General features: G+C 44.5%; 1 protein-coding gene across 1 annotated transcript in view; it reads right to left on the reverse strand.

The window, feature by feature from the left end:
- Positions 1-5,999: 5,999 nt before the first annotated feature.
- Positions 6,000-22,209, reverse strand: part of LOC141132856 (aldo-keto reductase family 1 member C1-like) — a 61,980-nt gene continuing 45,770 nt past the window's right edge. The window contains exon 8 of the mRNA XM_073621777.1: positions 6,000-6,275. Coding sequence (XP_073477878.1) covers positions 6,233-6,275 — 43 coding nt within the window. The 3' untranslated portion in view covers positions 6,000-6,232. The remainder of the gene's footprint in view (positions 6,276-22,209) is intronic.

The following is a 22,209-nucleotide window of genomic DNA, read 5'->3' on the forward strand; positions in this document are numbered from 1 at the left end:
GAGGAAGGTGAGATAATTTGAAACTGGGGTCACCTGCAGTCTTTTGTAGTTTGCTATGTGCAAAATGCTAAAGTGCAAGAGTAGAAGTGCCACTTATTTAAAGAACCCCACTTCTTTGGAAGAACCCCTGTATGTGCAGCCCCCTGTATGTGTTCCCCAATGGTATCTACTTGGGAGTCGCCACCTGTATGCTGGACCTTCTGGAATTTTCTGTTTTGTCAGATGATATTCGCCCTGACCTGCTAATGGTCACCCTTGAGATGGCTGTATCCTGTCTACTCCCAAATAGATTGGATCTGTGTTATAGTGTCTTGCACCATTTTTTTTTTTGGCGGGATCCACAAACCATGGCTTCAGCCATAATGCACGCCTTGCCGTGACCGCGGGGAACACCACTCTTGAAAAACATCAATTGATGTCTGACACATCCACCACAGAGTATGCCGCCAATTTCAGCTCTTACAAAGCTGTTACCACCTTGTCTCTTCTTCCAGACGGGGTTATTTAACCACTTAAGCCCCGGACCATTTGGCTGGCCAAAGACCAGAGCACTTTTTGCGATTCGGCACTGCGTCGCTTTAACTGACAATTGCGCAGTCATGCGACGTGGCTCCCAAACAAAATTGACGTCTTGCTTGTATGACTGGTTCACTGATTTTCCCAGAAGTCTGCACCAAGATAAAAATCTGATTTTTTTGGCATCCACTGCAATAAAAATTAAATTTTTGATGTGATTCCCTATTGGAAGTATCTTGTCTAAAGGGATGCAGACCCTGCCACTTTCCTCAGAGTCCAGCAGGTGCAGCAACTGGTTGATAATTATGAAACCACTCCCATTAGACTCACTCAGTACATGGGCTGGTTATTGCTGGTGTGCCAGCACCTGCAGATGCTACAGTATGTAGGAGCACTTCAGATCTAGAACTAATTTTCAGACTAGAGCCTCCTTGAATGTGACATGTCTTGCCAGCTACATTCATGATGCATCCATCATCGGAGGAGACTGCAGCAGGTTGACCTCTAGCCTTTTCAGGGTATACAGTTTTGACAGCCTGTTTATAAGGGCATTTCTCTCTGACCCCTTCAATTCTTCTTGGATTAACTCTTCCAGTTGTTCAGTGAAGGAAATTAGTACTTTGTAACCTTGTGGAGAGTTTCCTCCATTTCAACCCAGGCAATTGCGTCCTTAGCTGCCCTTGCAAAAAAGTCTCTATTGAGACTAGAAACAGAGCAAAGCAGCAGACTGAAATGAAAAAACAGCATAATGCTAAGTCTCCACTATTGCGACCTGAAAGTCGCATGATTTTGCCGCAAATTTGATGCAACTTGAATCAATGTCTGTATATTCTTGAGGTCTATGGACGCACATATGAACAGTACTCATTGGAAATCATGGGGTACGGCTTGTCATGCAACTTTGCAGTGACAAGTCGCACTAGTGGAAACTGAGCCCAACACAGTGATCCCAGAGCAAGCATTGAAAAGGGGATAGGACAGGGGCGGATCCAGGGGGGGGGCAACGAGGCAATTGCCACCCCAGAGAAATTTGTTGCGGGCCTGGCAGATGAGAGAGCGGGCGGCTCCACGAGCCACTCCGGGGGTCTCTCCATGGGCTAACCGGGTGGCGTGGTTTGCGAGCGGTCGGCGCAGTTTGTGGGCGGGCTGCCGCATCAGTGTGTGGCCGGCTCAGCGTGAGCGCACAGCTGGCCAATCAGCTAGCTGAAGGACGGGTGAGCAGAGAGATCCCTGCAGTAACTTCTGCCCTCACTGTGCAGGCAGCGTGGGCAGCAGAGAGATTACATTATCTCTCTGCTGCCTGACTCTGGGAGTCTGAGACACAGCAAGAAACAAGCAAAACACCACCTTAGCAGGCAGGTGACTATCTGCAAATTGTGGCAGGTAACGTGGCAAATGACAATCCGCAAGGTGTGGCAGGTGACGTGGCAATTGACAATCCGCAAGGTGTGGCAAGTGACAATCCGCAAGGTGTGGCAGGTGACGTGGCAAGTGACAATCTGCAAGGTGTGGCAGGTGACGTGGCAAGTGACAATTCGCAATGTGTGGCAGGTGACGTGGCAAGTGGACAATCCCCAAGGTGTGGCAGGTGACATGGCAAATGACAATCCGCAAGGTGTGGCAGGTGACGTGGCAAGTGACAATTCGCAATGTGTGGCAGGTGACGTGGCAAGTGGACAATCCCCAAGGTGTGGCAGGTGACATGGCAAATGACAATACGCAAGGTGTGGCAGGTGACGTGGCAAGTGGCAATCCACAAGGTGTGACAGGTGACATGGCAAGTGACAATTCTCAATGTGTGGCAGGTGACGTGGCAAGTGGACAATCCACAAGGTGTGGCAGGTGACGTGGCAAGTGACAATCTGCATCTGGTGGCAGGCAAGTGACAATTCGCAACGTGTGGCAGGCGACGGTGGAAAGTGACACACTCGGGGCTCCCACTGATTCTGCATTATGGTGGGTTGAACCATTTCATTTTATATTACAATGTAATAATAGAAATAATGCGCTTCAATCATCCTGACACCATAACAACCATGGTGCAGTGATGAATGAAGCGCCAACATCAGCCATTTCCCTGATAAATTGCCCCCCAAAAAAAAAGGTATTTCTGACAGTGCCCCTCCCGAGATAAGACTCTGGATCCGCCCCTGGGATAGGAAGACCTCAGGTGAATGTCATAAAGAGCACAATGATTCTAGAGCAAAACTGAGAAGAAGATAGGAAAAAACATAGGTGAATGCCATAAAAAGGGAAAAACATACCTGCATACAATGACATAAGCATCCAGCATGCATGAGTAGAGAGCTCCACCATTTGTTGCCCAAAAATGCCATAAAACCATTTAGAGCTCACATTTGCCATTAGTGATGATATCAGTGCCTGAGCAAGTTCAGATCACCATCCTGGAAAAGCTCTAGCCAGGAAACACTTCCTGCCTCTCATGCTCAGAGTGTACTTGCACTGCTGCAGCCATCTTGGGAATGGCAAACGCCCATAACACAGAAAAAAGTAGTAAAAAGCATATGGAAAGCAAAAGGAAACACTGTCACTTACGTCAAAGCTTGTTTAAAGCTTTCTTTGAGAAGCCTGCACCACCAGAATGGGGCTCCAACCATATAGCTCATTTAAAGACTGTAGAGGAAGGACTTCCGCCTAGGAGAGGCTGAAATATGCCCCCCAGACGACCAGAATGGGGCTCCAACCATATAGCTCATTTAGAGACTGTACAGGAAGGACGTCCACCCAGCAGAGGCTGAACCTGGCTGGGGAGACAAACGGTAAGGGATACCTCGCGATTTCAGTCCTGATCAGGTGAGGAAAAAAAGGAGAATGCTGTGAGCCGGGTCTGTCTTTGATTTATAGTTAACCAGTCCTATCATGTTGTGGGGGCGGAGTCACAACCCATATGTATGCTGCCATGATGCACCAGGAAATTATTTTATTTAACATTGCAGGGTTTCTGCACCTATGTGAGAAATTTCAGAAGCTGGGCCCTTCTCTCTTTGGATACATGGATCTCATTTGGGGGGCGTACAAAATGTATGGCGGGCAGTGCTGATTCAATTATGACACCCAGTTTTGCCAGAGGATGGCTGCCCGGAAAGACCTGCATTTTGACTGCTAGGATGGGAGTCTTTGGCTGCTACTCATGTGCCCACATAGACCGACCACCTTTCAGTCCCCGGCACAATCTCTGGTATTGCGGTGCACCACAAAGACCTGGAAGGGGACAACAGTGATTTACTGAGACCTGATGGGGTCCATTTGAATGAGATTGGCCTTGACATTTTCAACTTGGGCCTCGTTGGTGGTGTCGAGCAAGCGCTGGCTTCGGTGGGGTGCTAGTCAGTGAACCACTGACTTGCGTGTGGCATTATTACCTTGCCAGCAATTGGTATTACTTTATGGGCTATGCCCTCAAGTTTAATTACGGGGTCAGTTTAATGCCTGTCTCTCACTGATAGTGGAGACAGGCCTCTTAGACTATACGGTTTGTTTATAGATGCTCACAGTATAACCGTGACCGGCATGGTTATTGGTATTTTGAAGGTTGTTATACTGATATGTTCAATAAAGCTGTGGCCTTGCCCTACTTCCAACTTAAAAGTGGTCTATGTGTCTTTTTGGGGGGCAAGGTATATAGAGAGAGAGAGAGAGAATGTCCAACAGATAGTCTCTGAAAAAATCTTTGGCAGATATAAGAGGATCGTTTCCATTAGACAAGAATAACTGAGATCCTTATGATTAAAATCTCGAAAGCACAATTCTCTGAACATTTGTATAGATTGCTTTTTTAAGTGTTTTTTGGACACATAAGTCACATTGATTGTGAATATTCCTATACAGAAACAACAATATTTAAGCATTAGCAGAGCTGACTGAATTTTTAAATGTTCTTTTATGAGGGTTTATTAGGTTTTTCTTTTTTTTGTATTTTTTCCTCCTATAAAAGATATCTGACCATTCAGTGTGCCTAAAGCCACAACTTTTTTTTCTTTTAGGGTTTGGATAGAGTAGGGAATATTTAGAACTCTGGCAATTTTTTTTTCTGTTGATGTCCTGTTTGGGAGGTTCCCCTTCAACTCCTGTCCCAGAGACACAACAGGCAATGAAAAGAAGCCCCTCAAATGTGAGGGGGCCAACAGGTCTCCCCATTGGAGATTTCCCCTCTATTCTTGATACACTGATAGCTTAAACATTTGGATTTCCTATAATGTTTTGTTCCAATGACAATGGTCAGTGGGACAAAAAAGGTGAATCCGTGTGTATATTACAGACAACAATAAAAACCTGACAAGGATTCTATCCACAACTTCCTTACTGGGCACTTAAACCCCCCTCCTGCCCAGACCAGGGGCTGCCCAGACCAGGTTCCCCTGGTCTGGGCAGGGAAACCTACCCATACCAATTTTCAGTTTTCAGCTTTCAGCGGTGATGCACTTTGAATGACAATTGCGCGGTCATATAACATTGTACCCAAATGAAAATTTTATCATTTTTTTCACACAAATAGAGCTTTCTTTTGGTGGTATTTAATCACCGCTGGGGTTTTTATTTTTTGCTAAACAAACAAAAAAAGATGGAAAATTTTGAAAAAAAAAAAATCATGTTTCATAGTTTGTTATAAAATTTTGCAAACAGGTAATTTTTCTCCTTCATTGATATGCACTGATGAGGCGGCACTGGTCGGCACTGATAGGCTGCACTGGTGGGCACTGATAGGCACAGATAAGGCAGCACTGATAGGCACAGATAAGGCGGCACTGATGAGGACAGATAAAGCGGTACTGATGGGCACAAATAAGGCAGCACTGATGGCCAGTGATAAGATGGCACTGGTGGGTGGCACTGATGGGGGCACTGATAGATGGCACTGATAGGTCACACTGATGAGCACTGGTAATTGACACTGATGGGCGGCACTGGTAGGTGACACTGATAGGTGGCACTGTGGGCACTGATGGATGGCACTGTGGGCACTGGTAGGTAGCGCTGGTGGGCACTGGTAGGCGGCACTGTTGTGCACTGGTAGGTGGCACTGGCAGGTGGCACGGGTGGCACAGATGAGCAGGTGGCTGCTCTCCTTGATTGGGACCAATGTCCCTCTGACAGCCGCCGGTGATCGCCTTTTTTTTTTCTCCTCACGCTATCAGCGCTCCAGCACGGGAGGAAGTCCATGGACGCCCTCCCGGCAAATTAGGTCCGCGCTATAGCCGTCTTTCGGCTATAGTGCGGATCTGAAGTAGTTAAATGTTTAAAAAAAATGTTTCAACACAAAATATTCTCTTACTCCAGCGCCAGGATCACCCACAATCTTTGCCTGATGTTGACAGCAGTGTACAGACAATGCATTGTAACCTTTGTTCTTCTACATGTCAATAGCTTTGTGATGCAAAAGATAAAATAAAGAGAATATCATAAGAGACTTCAGTGATAAAACTGTCACAGAACATAGGGACTCAGACCTAAGAATCTCCGGCAAGCAAAAGCTTTATTTCAATGCTAAAACTCCCAACACTTGAAAAGCCCAAATGTATGACACAATCAATTCAACTCTTTCATGTATCATCTCATTATAACCATCAGTCTGTGCAGTGTGACATCACAGCACATTGTGTCATCATTGTCTTGCACTGAAAAGACAAACACATCCAACCAATGTTAGATGAGGGCTCCGGGCATTGTGGTGTCAGGATGGAAACTCAATGCTTTATTACTCATCATCATCATAGGGGCAGTTAGGAGATTCCTTCCAGCTAAATGAAAAGAGAGAAAGAGATACATTAATCAATGATGCCCTCGTCTACAAAATATTATCAAGTCTCCAAAAAAAATAAAAGAATTTGCTTTGCATTAATATTCAGGTATACAGCAGGGCAGCAAAACCTAAAACTGATATTTTATTTTGGTGAAAGAATCGCCCATCGACTTCTTAGAACTCTAGAAATTTTAAATGAACTCCAGGAATTATCTAATTTTTAAACTTACAGGGGGGGCAGTTGGTTTACATATAATCAATACCAGAACAAAGTCACTCAGGGCCCAGAGCAAAATTGGCAAACTTGTGCCATTCCCATACTTGACCCAGTTTATTAAGCATGATTGCCATGCTCTGTATGCTGTGTTATGTGTCACATGTCCCTTACTGCTCTATGTTAATTAGTAATGGCAGCTCTGAGCACTGTATAATCAGGTGTACCTGATTGTTTTTTTTTTTTTAAGTTGTTTTTATTGTAATTTCAAGGTAAAAAAAAACAAACAATACAATACAGAGCCTATTGGGCATACCCAGGCTCGGTCACACGCAAACTAAATAAGAATAAACAACTAAACTACTGTACGCTCAACCACCTGTGCAGATTATCTAAAGTATTCTATTTCCACAGATACTCCACATAGCTTATTTTAATTATTTAAGAAATGAAATGAAATGAAGTACACGTTACATATACACATTCACATTCCCCCCTCTCCCCATAACTATTGACCGAGCAACCCAAGGAAGCCTACAAGTTCAGAGATGCCACTTGAGCCGTTACAGGTAATTAATAGATCGTTACTAATCATCCATCGAGTCTGCATTAGTGAACAGGGATTCCATCCAGATGTCCCATATTTTATGGAATTTCTTAGCACAGCCACGCGACAGGTAAGTAGCCTTGTATAGTGGCAAAGCTGAGTTCACTAACCTCTTCCAAAAATGTATTGCGGGTGCGGACGAAGCCTTCCATCGGAGTACTACAGATTTACGAGCATAAAGTAATAATCCTAGTAGGGTTCTGCTTGCTCGGCGAGGGGCCAGCGGTTCTACCTGTCCCAACAGACATACCTCCACTGACAATGACACAGGAATGGTGGTGACAGTCAAAATAAAAGTGGTGACCTCAGCCCAAAAGACTTTAATCTGAGGACAGTTCCAAAAACTATTAATGAAATCCGCTGAGGGCGAGTCGCATCTCAAACAAGAAGCTGGGATGGATGGATATAATTTGTGTAGGTGCATGGGCGTGTAATACACTTGATGAAGTATTTTGAATTGCACTAATCTATCTCTAGCCGATACTAGCTGTGAAAAGGGACATTCCCACATTTCCTCCCAATCTTCTGTATCTAGTGTAGAGAAATCGACCACCCACTTCGCCTTAAGTTTTTCAAGGCCCGTGTGAATGTTATGAAGTAATGCTTTATATATGGTGGATAAAGGTTTAGGTGGAGCTTCATCCCTGAGCAACGTCTCCAGGTTTGAGGTGTAAAAGGCCACCTGTGCATTTTCAAACTGAGTGTTAAAGGCGTGTCTAAGCTGCAAAAACCTACACAAATGTGAATTAGGTAGGTTATATTGTTGTTTCAATCTATGAAATGTCTGTGGTCGTCCCTCAGTACAGATCTGACTCACATATTTGATGCCCTTGCATGCCCACACACTGGGATCAGGTATGGACCCAAATTCTGACAGTTGCGGGTTAAACCAAAGAGGGTTATGTGGGGAGATGTGTCCAGGAGGCATGGGGCGCATGGAATTTGCCACCGACCATGCCCTCAGGACCGCTCTCATTGCTGTTGTAAGAGGGAAGGGAGCTCTAAGACTCTGGTAAAGTAGGTTCCATAGCACCTCATAAGACCCCAGACTTCTTGCTTCCAGGACCACCGCTGCGTTGGAGTCATCTGAGACCAGCCAGTTGTGGGCATGGGATAACAGGGCAGCAACAAAAAAGGAATGGAGGTCAGGACAAGCCAGACCTCCCTCTCCCCAAGGTCTCAGTAGCACTGTCAGCCTAAATCTCGGGTGACCGGTGCCCCACAGAAAAGACAGTAAAATGGTGTTTATCAGAGGAGTCATTTTTTGGGTATCCAGACGGGGGCATGTCTGAGAACATAGAGAAAAGCAGGTAGAAGCTTCATCTTGAATAGATTAATTCTCCCGATTAGAGAGAGGGGGAGATGTGCCCACGCCTTCAGTCTTGCTCTCGTCAGTTGTATTAGTGGCTCTAAATTAAGGGTATGGTAGTCAGAGGTAGATGTGGAGATGTAAATACCTAGGTATTTAATTTTTTCTGTCCATGGTAAAGGGAGGTTGGGATCTGCTACATCCTTCGCGGCATTATCTATCGGTATGGCTCCATCACCAGAGCAAAGAGAGCCGGTGACAGAGGGCAACCTTGCCTCGTACCTCTTCCAACATGAAAGAGTGCTGATAGAGCACCATTAGGTTTTATCTGTGCTGTCGGGTCTTTATATAACTTGTCGATCCACCTGCGGAATCCTTCTCCGAAACCCATGACTTCTAGAACCGAAGAAATAAAAGGCCACACCTCCGAATCAAACGCCTTTTCAATGTCTAGTGTAACCATTACCCTAGTGGAGGACTCAGTGTAAGGAAGCTGAAGATGTGTAAACACTACGTAAATTTATATCTGTTGATTTCCATGGCATGAAACCAGTCTGGTCTATATTGACCAGAGATGGGGGAATCGTCCGCAGCCTGGTTGCCAATATTTTTGTCAAGATCTTGAGGTCATAGTTTAGCAAGCAGATCGGCCTATAGGAAGCACAGTGGGATATGTCTTTGCCGGGCTTAGGGATGAGGACTATATGTGCCCGATACATAGAAGGGGGCAAGGACACCCAAAAGACGAACTTAAGGCACACACAAAGCCACTCTAAACACCCATTAACCATGTCCACATATATCCGTTTACGCAATGGTCGGATTGTTCTATGTAGGATGCACCATCCGACCATTGCGTAAACGCTTTGGCGAACATCGCCTTTTATTACAGGTGGATTGGACCATCATAGTGTTCCTAAACACTATCTCCAATTCCATGATAAATCCACAGATGGTCTCAGGGTATGGATTATTGAGGCAATGCCTACGCTATAGAAGATTGTGTCACACAGAAATGTATTGGATCTTTTTATTAAATGTTTTGGCCCCCGGAGGGTTAAATGAGGATTTTTAAGTCAGTGCCATACTTTGATATTACATGTACTTTGTAATTATGATCCACCATTCATGCGCTTTTATTCGTTTCATAACTTAAGTGTCTACATCCATTTATCATCCAATGTATACGTCTTTGTATACGCCCATATACATGTATATGCAGGCATAAATACATTTCATAAGCCTGCACCACACATTGCTTTATACATACTTACATTTCACCACTAATAATTTTTTATATATATGTTTTTTTTTATATATATGTATTTTCTTGTTTTATACCTTTTAACCACGTTTACACGTGTGTGCACGCTTTAATAAGCCTGCACAACGCATTGGTTTTTTATTTGATTGTCACAGACCTTTCCCATACATGCCTTTTTTTACATTCATTATATTGTTCTTTCATCCATGCTGTCACTGTTCTGTTCATAGCCATATTATCCTTTATATATCACATTCTCCTTTAGAATGCTATTTTGAACTTTATTTTAGTCTAATTTTTCTAGCATGTTTATTTTCTATTGTTGTACCCGCCCACGGCCAGCCCATTACTAGTATATATTGTACCCAGTCATTGCTATGGTCATAGGTTGACAAAGGAACCATTCAGAGTTACGAAACGCGTCCCTTTCTTATGACATCACATCCTCCGCTCTGCGCTGCGGTCCAGGCTGGTCACAGAGTCTCACAGCATTCGACATCACTTCCGGGTCCTTCTCCTCTCCTCGCCGATGACGCCGGTGTCTGGCCGAGAAAGTTCCCCCGGCGGATAAGGACCCCCCTGTTCTGCGCAGTACGAATGACTAGGAGCCTCCGAAAATAGCCGAAGTTGAAAAACTTCAATCAGCTGTACACGGCGCCTGTGCCCTGGGTCCAGGTTCAAGCCCCACCATCCAAGTGAACCTAGAGGCAGAATAAAAAAGTGCCGAGCGCAGCCCCCTCTTACAGGCGCCGTGTACAGCCGATTTCTATTCTATTTGGCTTTGGCTATTTCCGCTGGCTCCTACTGCGCAAGCGCTGCGCCTGCGCAGTAGAGGGGGTCCTTATCCGCCGAGGGGAACTTTCTCGGCAGAACACCGGCTCCCACAGCGTTCCAGTGTCTCATTCGGCTGCTGATGGTGACAGACCCAGTGAAACATACATGCATCACTCTGATGATTTTCCTCTGCCGTGACCCTTTCCAATGCCGTTTTTAACCACCTCCATGATGTGCCCGTTTTATTCCTTCATCTTGTAAGTGCTTTTAAACCCAGTTGGGATATTAAAAAGTTTTTCTTCTACACTTAGAGGCGCCTTTTGTTTGTTTATATCTTTGCAGCTCTAGAATCCTATTCCCCAGAAGATGAGCCTCCTGCAGGAACAAGATATGGGGTCTATGACCATTCAAGTGATAAGGTTGGAAATAATAGGTTAGAGTTCTACTTAAAATAGTTTTTCATTTCTCTGCATAAATGTGTGCGTGTCAGTATATGTTGTAAGACTAGCTTAAGTCTTTCCAGATGTGTAAGACCAGCGTGATGTATGTTGAAATTATACTGCTTGTTACCTTATATGGAAATTTGCTGAAACATGTGATTCTGTAACCAGTCTATAAAAGGCCCCAATAAAGCAGTTAAATTCAGTTGACAGTACGGGACCTTTAAGGCTCGGAGCTGATATACAGAAACTTTCTGATTCTGTGTCTTACTTCTTTAATAGAGCTAAATTTGGCAAAGCAATATAAACTAGAGGCAATTCAGTTGAGAACTGCACCTAACATTTCTGGCGCCCGGAAGTAGGGACACACTGATGATACTACAAGAGGTGGATGAATTGGACTGACGGAACAAAAGGACAGGCATTCCGAGAACCACAGATTGAAAACCTGGCCAGGTAAGAAAAAGCTTTATTTTTCTTATATTCTGTGCTCCCCTGATTTGTGCCTATCCGTTCTGTCAGTTACGGTTCTCCTGGTTTTAAAACACCAGCCTCTGTAGTGGTGAGTCTAGAATTACTGCATATTTTGGTTTATATTGCTGGAATTATTTGTTGTTTGTTGTCTGTCTGTCTTGTTGAGAAAGTGAATGAGCCTTGTCAAGGATGGTATGAGTTAGAAGGGGATTGCCGAACTAAGCAACGGAATGCGCCCTTACCTCACTCACATGAGTTTTGGGGGTCTGACGCTTATGCTTAACCTCACATCTAACTCATAAACCATAGACGGGTTGAAAGTATAAGCCCTGTCTGCTCCATAAAGCAGGGATAAGAGTGTATGAGAGGGATCCCAGATACGGGGGGGAATAAGGTCTCCATAAGCCCGGAGATCTAGTCGGATACCTGGTCACTTAAAGGAATGCTTGTATATGTTGTAGCTGTCAGTCTGGTCATAATATTTGTCAGTTGGCTAGCATATAAAGTAATTCGATTTCAGAAATCTCATCCTGGAGAGGTTTTTAGTATTCTGGCACCCTAGGAGGAAGGCAACGAGGAACTAGTGTAGCCTTTTTAGTATTTTGTATTGTACACTAAGTGTCCCACACGCTACCTAGGCACGGACTGTCAGAATGGGCCAGCAAAACACGAAACCCCGTCAGGGAATTGTGGCGCATTATACGGTGCCACAGATAATTAAAAACATCTATGGGAAAGATGAAGCGCGGGACTTAAAGGATGTCCTTCGTAAATTTAAGGTGAAAGGAGCAGCGGGTTTAAACCCGGATGTATGGAGTGAAATAAAAAGGGACAGACAAGGAGAGGTGTTAGAGAAGCAATGGATGCGTCAGGTTCAATGCTTAATTAAGGTCTCAAATACAGCGAAAGAAGAGGGGTGGAAATATAATCCAGATTGTGATGGTTGGGATATGAAAGATAGAAGAACAAAACATGTTGAAACTTTAAATAAATCTTAGTTCAACCATCCCACCCCCATACACTGACATAGAGCAAAATTCGCATAAGCCAGGGTTATATCCTGTACTTGAGGGGAGAGGATGGGTTTGTCAGGTTTGTGGAACCCAGAACCCAGAATGGGCAATAGAATGTGTGCATTGTGGGGCACAAAAACCTCATTCAGAAACTGTAGCCCCCGTACGCACTGATACACGCATTGTACAAATAAATAATCCAGAATTTGGACAAGTAGCCCATCCACACGCCCCACCTACTATTACTCGTAGGATGCAAATAAGGACTTGGGCACCATGGTCAGCAGACACCCTTATGGCATTAATACAGAGCGCCCCAAAACCGGTAGCAAAGCCAGCTGCTTTCTGTAGATTTGTGACACAGTTAATGAATACACATGAAGCAACCTGGCAGGATGGGGAGAATTTATGCAGACATAAAATGACTCTGACCCTGTTTAACCAGTTTATGACTGAAATAGGTCCGCACCGACCTGCAGACCGAGCTGACGGGGATGGCAATCTAGAGGCAGGACACGTCAGACACATAGACTCAAGGGCCCCTTTTATTGTTAGATTAGAAGCTTTCTGTCAGGCAAAACAACAGGAGAGGGGGTCAATATCACCCATGAAACAAATGCCAGGACAGACTGTATCGGAATTTTACTTATCTATGGAAAGTATGATGGCAGATGAGGGATTGGATTTGGCTCTGCCAGTCACGATCCGAGCCTTCAATAGACAGTTTATGGAAGGATTAAATCCACAGATAAAGTGAAAGATTGAAAGCCTGCACACCAGAGTGGAGGGCAATTAGAGATAGAGGGTCGTTGTTACAGAAGGCACAAGGCATAGAGGCGGACTTAGCAGAAACCAAAGGGAGGAAACATCATGCAATCAATGCGATTGTGGGTCCCCAAGAGCAAGGTAGAGGTTCCTCTCGCAAACCCCTTACCTGTTACTACTGTAACAAGATTGGTCACATCAGACGCCACTGCAGGAAAAGAATAAGGGATGAAGGTGTTGATTCTCCAGTTAATCAGAGAAGAAACCAGCCCAGGGGCAATAACAATAATGGTGACATAAGGCGACAGGGAGATGATCCACGGGCATGACTCGCCCCGGTTTTAGAAAGATCCAAAACAAAGATGCTTAAGACCATTATAACGGTTGGTAATAAGAAAATTTCTTGTTTAGTTGACACAGGAGCTTCACGCTCGTTGCTTTCTGATTCTGAACTACTCCCTGAGCAAGAATCACCTGACACTATATTGATAACTGAATATGATGGCATTTTAGCCGATGCCCCGCTGACAAAACCTCTAAAAGTTAAAATAGGGAACCACATGTTCCTTTCACGTTTTCTGGTATCTAGAGGAGCCCCCACTAATTTGCTAGGAGCTGACATTTTGCAGAAAATAGGAGCTAACATTACCTATCACCCAGATGGTACTGTCACCTTAGCTATAGGGGATAATCAAGAACACATGGAGATGTGTAACCTGATACAATACCTGGAGGAGGAATCGGAACTGTCCGGTCCATCTTCTCCAGATTTGGATCAGATCTTGTCATCCCTTCCGGAAGAACTATGGGAGAAACATCCAGCTGATGTTGGACTTTTGCCCATACCTACGGTTATCCTACAGCTGATTCCAGGAGCAGTGCTTCCCCAACAAAAACAGTATCCACTCAGTGCACCCCAAGAGGCGGCCATAGAAATGCAGGTCCAATCCTTGTTAAAAAGTGGAGCTCTAAAAGAGGTAAAATCACCGGCGAGTACTCCTTTGTATCCGGTTAAAAAGAAAACAGTAGCCGGTAGTCCGGTTAAGTACAGAATGGTCCAAGACCTCAGAGCAGTCAACAAAATACTAGCCCCGATGACACCTTTAGTACCCAATCCACATACGTTACTGTCACAAATACCATCAACCAGTATGTACTTTACGGTTATAGATTTGGCCAACGCTTTCTTTTCCGTCCCGCTTGCGGAAGAATGCCAACCGTGGTTCGCATTTTCCCTCAAAAATTGACAACTAACCTGGACACGCCTACCTCAGGGTATGGCGCATTCACCTACCTTGTATTCGCAAGCATTGCAAACGGTGTTGGGAGAATGGGTACCACCAGATTCCTGTGTGTTGTTACAATATGTGGGTGATTTATTGTTATGCTGCCCGGACAAGGAAACTTGTTTGGCTACCACCCTTAATTTGTTGCGATTTTTGGCAGAAAAAGGTTGCAAGGTTAATAAGAAAAAGTTGCAAGTGTGTCAGAAAAAAGTTATCTTTTTGGGACATTGTATATCACAGGGTACAAGACATCTCACTGAGGAGAGGGTTCAAGTGATAAAGGGAATGTTACCCCCACGGAATTTCAAACAATTACGTATGTTTTTAGGTATTGTGTCATATTGTAGACAATGGATACCACACGCTAGCGCTTTGATGCAGCCATTATACGATTGTTTGAAAATTGTACCGTATATGCTTACAGAAGTAGCTTATGAGTCGTTTGTCACTTTGAAAAGGTTATTGATTTCTGCCCCGGCTATTGGTATTTCAGATTACACCAAGACATTTCATTTGTACATTGCTGAAATCACTGGACACGCCACAGGTGTTTTGACACAGGCACATGTAAAACAAAGACCCGTTGCTTACTTTTCAGCAGCATTAGATCCAGTGTCCAGAGGTTCACCGTCCTGTGTACGGGCGGTAGCAGCGGTGTCGATAATCCTAGATAAGTCATCAGAGATTGTTCTAGACAATCCAGTTGTAGTGCACACCACACATGACATACATGCAATCTTGTCTCAAGTACAGCCCAAACACATTTCAATGGCTAGGCAATTGAGGTTACAGTGTACTTTACTTTTACCTCCAAATGTCACTTTTCAGCGCTGTACAACCTTAAATTTGGCCACCTTTTTGCCTCTTCAGTCACCAGATTTGGCAAGGGGGAATAATAGTGCTAATAAGGAAGGAGATGAGGAAACTGACACCCTTCTGTTTAAAGAGATAGATGAGCACGATTGTTTTCAGCTCATGGAACAGGAGACAATGGGATTCCCACATGTTACAGATACACCAATCTTAAACGCTGAGCACACTTTGTATATAGATGGCAGTAGGTTTGCTGATGACAAGGGTAAATATCACACAGGGTATGCTGTAGTGACTGATACACAGGTGATTGAAGCACAGCCCTTACCAGCCCACATGTCAGCACAAGAAGCAGAATTAAAAGCTTTAGAACAAGCCCTAGAATACTTAAGAGGACGAGAAGGGAATATTTACACTGACTCTGCCTACGCTTATGGTGTAGCGCATGATTATGGCCACATATGGAGGGCTAGAGGTTATCTGACAGCAAAAACAATTGAGGCAAAAGGAAATGCATTTGCAGATTTGACTGCAAAACAGGCAGCTCTAGGGGAAGGAAGCCCTGAGACCTTAGCAGCGGTAGAGGTGAGTATCCCAGAACCAACATGGCAGCAGCTGAGTAAATTACAGGAGCAAGCAGGGGAGAGCGAGAAAGATAAGTGGGTCAGGATGGGAGCAGCACCAGACCTTGACAATGTATGGAGGGAAGGAGGCAAAGTATGCCTACCTGCCTCTCTGTACCCAGCAATGGCAGCGGCAGTTCACCTACCCATACACGTCAGTTCCAATTCCATGTATAGGATTGTGAACCAAGGATGGCTCGCCCCTGGATTCAGTAGTACTGCAAGAAACTACTGTGCAGCCTGCCAAATCTGTCTCCTGAATAACCCAGTACAGAGAGTAAAAACCACACGAAAACACCAGGTTCGGGCCCAATACCCCTTCCAGAGACTGCAAATTGACTACATACAAATGCCTAAGAGCGGCCCCTTTGAATTTGTCCTCGTGTATATCGATTTATTCTCAGGTTGGCCCGAAAGCTATCCAGTAAAATCAGCCACAGCAAAAGCCACAGCCAAGAAACTGATCACTGAGTTAATACCTAGGTTTGGTCTTCCTGAAACCATAGAATCAGATAGGAGGACACACTTTACAGGAGAAATCATGCAGAATGTGATGACCATGTTAGGGGTTCAACAAAGTTTCCACACCCCTTATCATCCACAGAGTTCAGGGTCAGTGGAAAGAGTAAATGGGACAATAAAGTTGAAAATACAAAAAGCCATGCAAGAGTTAAACAAGCCATGGCCAGAATGCCTGCCTTTGGCTTTGTTCTCTATAAGATACACTCCAACAGGGAAAACAGGATTTTCCCCATATGAAATACTTTTTGGGAATGCACCTAGATTAGGTCTATACTTTCCACAGAGTATGCAATTGCAATGTGATAGTTTGACTGCATATGTGATACAATTACAACAACGTCTAACTAAGATCCACAAAAGTGTGTATTCTTCTCTTCCAGACCCTAACTCAATAGCAGGTACACATACACTGCTACCAGGAGATTATGTATGTGTTAAGAAACACACCAGAAAGACATTGGAACCTAGATTTGAAGGTCCTTATCAAGTGCTTTTGACCACAGCCACTTCAGTGAAATTGGAAGGAAAAGCAGCCTGGATCCACGCATCACACTGCAAAAAGAGTCTTGAACCGAGAGAAACAGAATGAAGATCCTTCTAACTATGATAATAGTGCTTGAATGTTTTCAAATGTTTGTTTATACATGGACTCCGGGTATCAATGTAACAGTTCATGAAAATAGTACTGATCTTAGATGGGTAAATCAGGATAAGAGTATAACACAATATCCTTACTATGAATGGTATACGGTAGGAAATTTCACGGTGTCAGGACAGGAGGGTCCTTTTTACATGATGCAGAATATGGAATCACCAGTAGTGTGGATAAAAGCTAAATCACAAGCACAAGTAAACATAACTTTCCATTGGAGGGACAATTTAACATGGCCCTTTAATAACACACCGCATAAATGTCATAAGTTAGGTCCATCTGAAACATGGAGAGAAGTAAAAGACAAATTACTACAATTACTTAGAACTCCGAATTCAAAAGAATATGAGAGCACAGAAGGGAAAAGGTCCTAGACCAGCAAGGGGAAGTGGGCAATTCAATCTAATAGGTCCTCTTAGTACCAATCAATCTGCAACTTATATTTGTACAACATGGTATTTTGTACCAGTAAGGAAATGGGAAAACACAACAGGAGGATATATACAATGGCAACATTATGGTTTCAATATAAAGATAGAGGACGCTCTACCCACCATCTTCGAATCATCTGTATTAACTCCTATTCCTAGATCTTGCATAAATGTTTCGGTATCACAACAGAAAACAAAAATCAAATTTAATGTAACTTTTCCCCAGCTACCAGAATGTAGGTATCGCCGAGAATGGTATGATACAGTTCTGGGAGCTGCAGGAACTGGAATGGGAATAATGAATGGGATACAGATGGAAATGATCTACCTGAATTTTGGTATCCTGAGATTTATGGACACTATGTAGATACACAAAACATGACTCATGATCTAAGTTTATGTGCTAAAACTAATAAGGGAATAGTCTGTGGAAGAAGTTCTCCAGTCTATGAACCTTGCTTATTGAAACATCAATCTAACATATGTAAGTTTCAGAGATTACCAGTAGGTGTAGGAAACAGATTTATGGAGATAGGACCACAACATATTTGTTTAGTCACAAATGATCAGAAAACTATGGAAAGTTTAAATAAAACGGCTCCTTTTTCAGGATGCGTAAAGAATGTTAAAATGCTTAAAATGGCAAAATGACACTTTCCTTTTTGAACCAGATGCACATAGAATATTTAATCTAGAATGGACGGTAGATAATCTTACTGATACTACTCCTTTTATAATATCATTAGAGCCCTTACGGCAAATCTTAAATGAGTCCGAAATACTTAGAAAACACATAGAGACACAAGAACATACCCTTTCAAAATAATCTAATATCTGTGGTTATAGATAAAGGGAAATTAATAAATTTATCCTCACAAATAAGAGATGAAACAACACATCATTGGTATGATGTATTTGCTGGATGATCACCCACTGCTACGGCAATTCTTAATTGGATAAATAAAGAAGACTTATCCTCCTCTGACAACCCGCGGTCAGGGATAGTACTCTTTGAAGTATCGGCTGTTCACTTGTTTGCAAGGACCCAGAATCGTGGAGGGGATGATGTCAAAGGGGGAAATTGATAAGGTTGGAAATAATAGGTTAGAGTTCTACTTAAAATAGTTTTTCATTTCTCTGCATAAATGTGTGCGTGTCAGTATATGTTGTAAGACTAGCTTAAGTCTTTCCAGATGTGTAAGACCAGCGTGATGTATGTTGAAATTATACTGCTTGTTACCTTATATGGAAATTTGCTGAAATATGTGATTCTGTAACCAGTCTATAAAAGGCCCCAATAAAGCAGTTAAGTTCAGTTGACAGTACGGGACCTTTAAGGCTCGGAGCTGATATACAGAAACTTTCTGATTCTGTGTCTTACTTCTTTAATAGAGCTAAATTTGGCAAAGCAATATAAACTAGAGGCAATTCAGTTGAGAACTGCACCTAACACAAGTATTTAAACATCAAAGCTCTTTTTGCCTTGTCATTGAGACCCTGTACATTCCATGACACCAGTTTTAACTCCATGAAGGCACTGACATCGTATGATACATCATAATAATACCTGTGCTGGGAGGCTCAGCCCCCTGTGGGACCCAGGGGGGATGCAAAAAAATTGGTTGAGTATTGACAGAATATGTGATATAAAAGCATCATTCAGTGGATATAGAGCGTAAAAAAAAAAAAAAGTAAAACAGTAACTTATGAACTCCCTACTGACCATAAGGTACCCTTAAAAAAAAAAACTGTTGAACTCCCTACTGACCAGCAACCCTAACAACAATGTCAGTCAGTTTAAAACCCTTAACAGATAGATCAGACTTCTTTGAAGAGTTCCAGAATGCAGCAATTCAGCACCGCTGATGCCTGTTCAAAAGGCCGAAAAAACTGAGGGGGGGTTAGATGCTGTATTTAATGTCCTTTTCACGTAGGCGCCTACGGACCTCATTAGAGGACTTCCTCTTACACTGCAGATCAGCTGAGAAATCCGGGAACAGTAGGACCGAGGAGTTGCCGTATGGAAGTGAGGGGTGTTTGTGGGCTTCGGAAAGGATCCTGTCGCGGTCCCTGAAGTTAAGGAAGCGGACCAAGAAGGGTCGGAGAGTTGCACCAGGGATAGTGTGTCCTGTGGGTACGTGGTGGGCGCGCTCAATGACAGGCCTAGCAGTTTCCTGAAGAACTCTTCTGCGAACTCGGCCGGGCGATCGCCCTCCTCTCCCTCCGGAAGACCCAGGACTCGGACATTGTTGCGTCTTGCCCTGTTTTCTGCGTCATCGGATTTGGCGACAAGCAGTTGTACCATGCGTTGCAAGAGCAATATGGGGTTAGTGTGAGTAGCCATAAGGTCTTCAGATTCTGATTCAGTCAGCCTACCTCTGATCTTATCTAGGTCGTTTCTAATGAGATTACATTCTTCTGCAAGGTGATTGATTCTCACCAGCATGGAGGTTTTGCTCTGTTCAGTGGCGGCCAGGATCACAGCAGTGCTTTGCTGGGAGGAGGTGGCAGGGAGAGCCACACTTGGGGAAGTCTCAAACTCCATAGCTAGTTCAGCCAGCAGGCCCTGCAACCTCCCTACGAGAGAAGGATCCAGCCTAGCAGCCGTGACAGGGGCGGGCGGCTTGGTGTGGATGAGTTTTTGGCCCTCGTTCTTAGGGCCTATTAATCTGAGGGCAAGGGTCTGGTAGGATGGAGCAGGTGGATGGATAGCCAGAAGCTTGTGATGATGATCTGGCAGGGGGGCCACACAGCACACACAGCAGTCAGCCAGTCTCAAGGTGATAGTGGACACCACTGGGGTACTCACCAGGGCAGCAGCTCAGCACAGGCTCAGGCCTCCAGATCACAAGTGCAGGCCGCCCACTCCAGTACCCCCTCAAGCCAGCCAAGTCCAGGGATTAGACCAGTAGATACTTTTGAGCAGTGAGAGCAGCTACAGATGAATTGACGGCTTGCCCAGCACCCCCTCTGAGGCCTAGATGACAGGGGCCGACCGCCCGCCCCCAGATGCAGTAAACCAGCCCTCTCCAGGGGATGCCACCAGCAGGGATGGAGGAGTAGAGAGAGTACTGCCACAGCAGTTCATGTAGGATGTGAGAAGCACTGTAGGCCTCAAGACGGCGGTGGGCGTCGAGTATATGGAGCCAGCCTGGGCCGGATTACTACAGCAGGGCCGGCTGGCCGGGTACAGAAATAATGACTGGATCTGAAGCAGGGGGAACCAGGGATTAGGTAGGGCAGTTCTACAGGCTCACCAGGCTGTTCAGCAGCAAGGATGGCGAAGGATTAGAGTAGGATGATCAGAGCTCCTTGCAAATGATTCCTCCTTGGCTTACATCTGGTCACGCCCCCCGTGCCTGATTGTCTTTAGCAGCTAGGCTCCCACTCCCAGCTGCCACCACGCTTGCCTAAGCATCACTGCACAAATCTGGATCTGCCAATTGGTTTTCATGTGAAACCAGAACTGTACAGTGCTGTTGTGGGAAAGGGAAATTGGTATGATTGTGAAAGACTTCGCACCCCTGGGCACTCCAAAGGGAACTTCCATATGTTATTCATACACAAACTATAGACAAAGAGATAAAGATTCTTCTGAGCCTAAATTAAAGAAGTACTTCAATACCATTGTTTGGGACTACATAGCAATCAGCAACTGTTAACACCTTGATTATAAGTATGCAATCACAATATAGCCTACAGAGTGCAGGGGTCAAGAGTGTATAATGCACAGAGTGCAATGGTCAGGCATGTGTAATGTGCAACCCAGTGTACAGGGTGCAGGGCTCAGGAATATGTAATGTACACTCCATTATACAGTGCTCAGAACAGCCATTACTATTTAACATAGAGCAGTAAGGGGCATGTGCCATATAACACAGCATACAGAGCATGGCAATCAGGAGTATATAATGTGTACAGTACGCTACAAAATCCTAACTGCTGCATTACATACTCTTGCCCACTGATCTCTGTATGCTGTGCTGTCCCTCCCCACCAACTATAAATCTTCCCCAGTAAAAATTGGTTCCCCTCAAGAAAGCAACACCCATCATTCACCTCTGCACCACCTGTCAATAGCTTACCTCTTCAACCCTTGTCCACAGCTCACCTCTGAACCTCCCATCTGCAGCCCAACTTTGCACCTCCCATCCACAGATCACCTCTGCATCCAAGTGTCCATAACTAACCTCTGCACCCCCGTCCAAACCCCACCTCTGAACCTCTTCAAAGCTTACTTCTGAACACCTGTCCAAAAGCTCATCTGTGCACCCCACCGTCCAAAGCTCACCTCTGCAACTCACCTCTGCATAATCTTCCAAGCTCACTTTTGCACCCCCATCCAAAGTTCACCACTGCACCCCAATCCAAAGCTTGCCTCTGCACCCCTGTCCAAAGTTCACCTCTGCACCCCTGTCCAAAGCTCACCTCTAAACCCATATCCAAAGCTCACCTCTGCACACCACTGTCCACAGTTCACATTTGCATCCCGATCCACAACTCACCTCTACACCTCTTGTTCATAACTCACTAGTACACCTTATCTCTGCATCCCTGGCCATAGCTAACCCCTATTCACATATGACATCTGCACCCCTGGGCCACAGCTAACCATGATCCACAGCTCACCTCTGCACCCCTCTTTCACAGATTATCTCTGCAACCCCCACTGCATCAACAGCAGAGCTCTGCAGCCTTTACAGTTCCTTACATATGTACTTCTCATTCACATCTCACTTTTGCAC

This window comes from Aquarana catesbeiana, linkage group LG03, assembly GCF_042186555.1.
Source record: "Aquarana catesbeiana isolate 2022-GZ linkage group LG03, ASM4218655v1, whole genome shotgun sequence".
Taxonomy (NCBI): domain Eukaryota; kingdom Metazoa; phylum Chordata; class Amphibia; order Anura; family Ranidae; genus Aquarana; species Aquarana catesbeiana.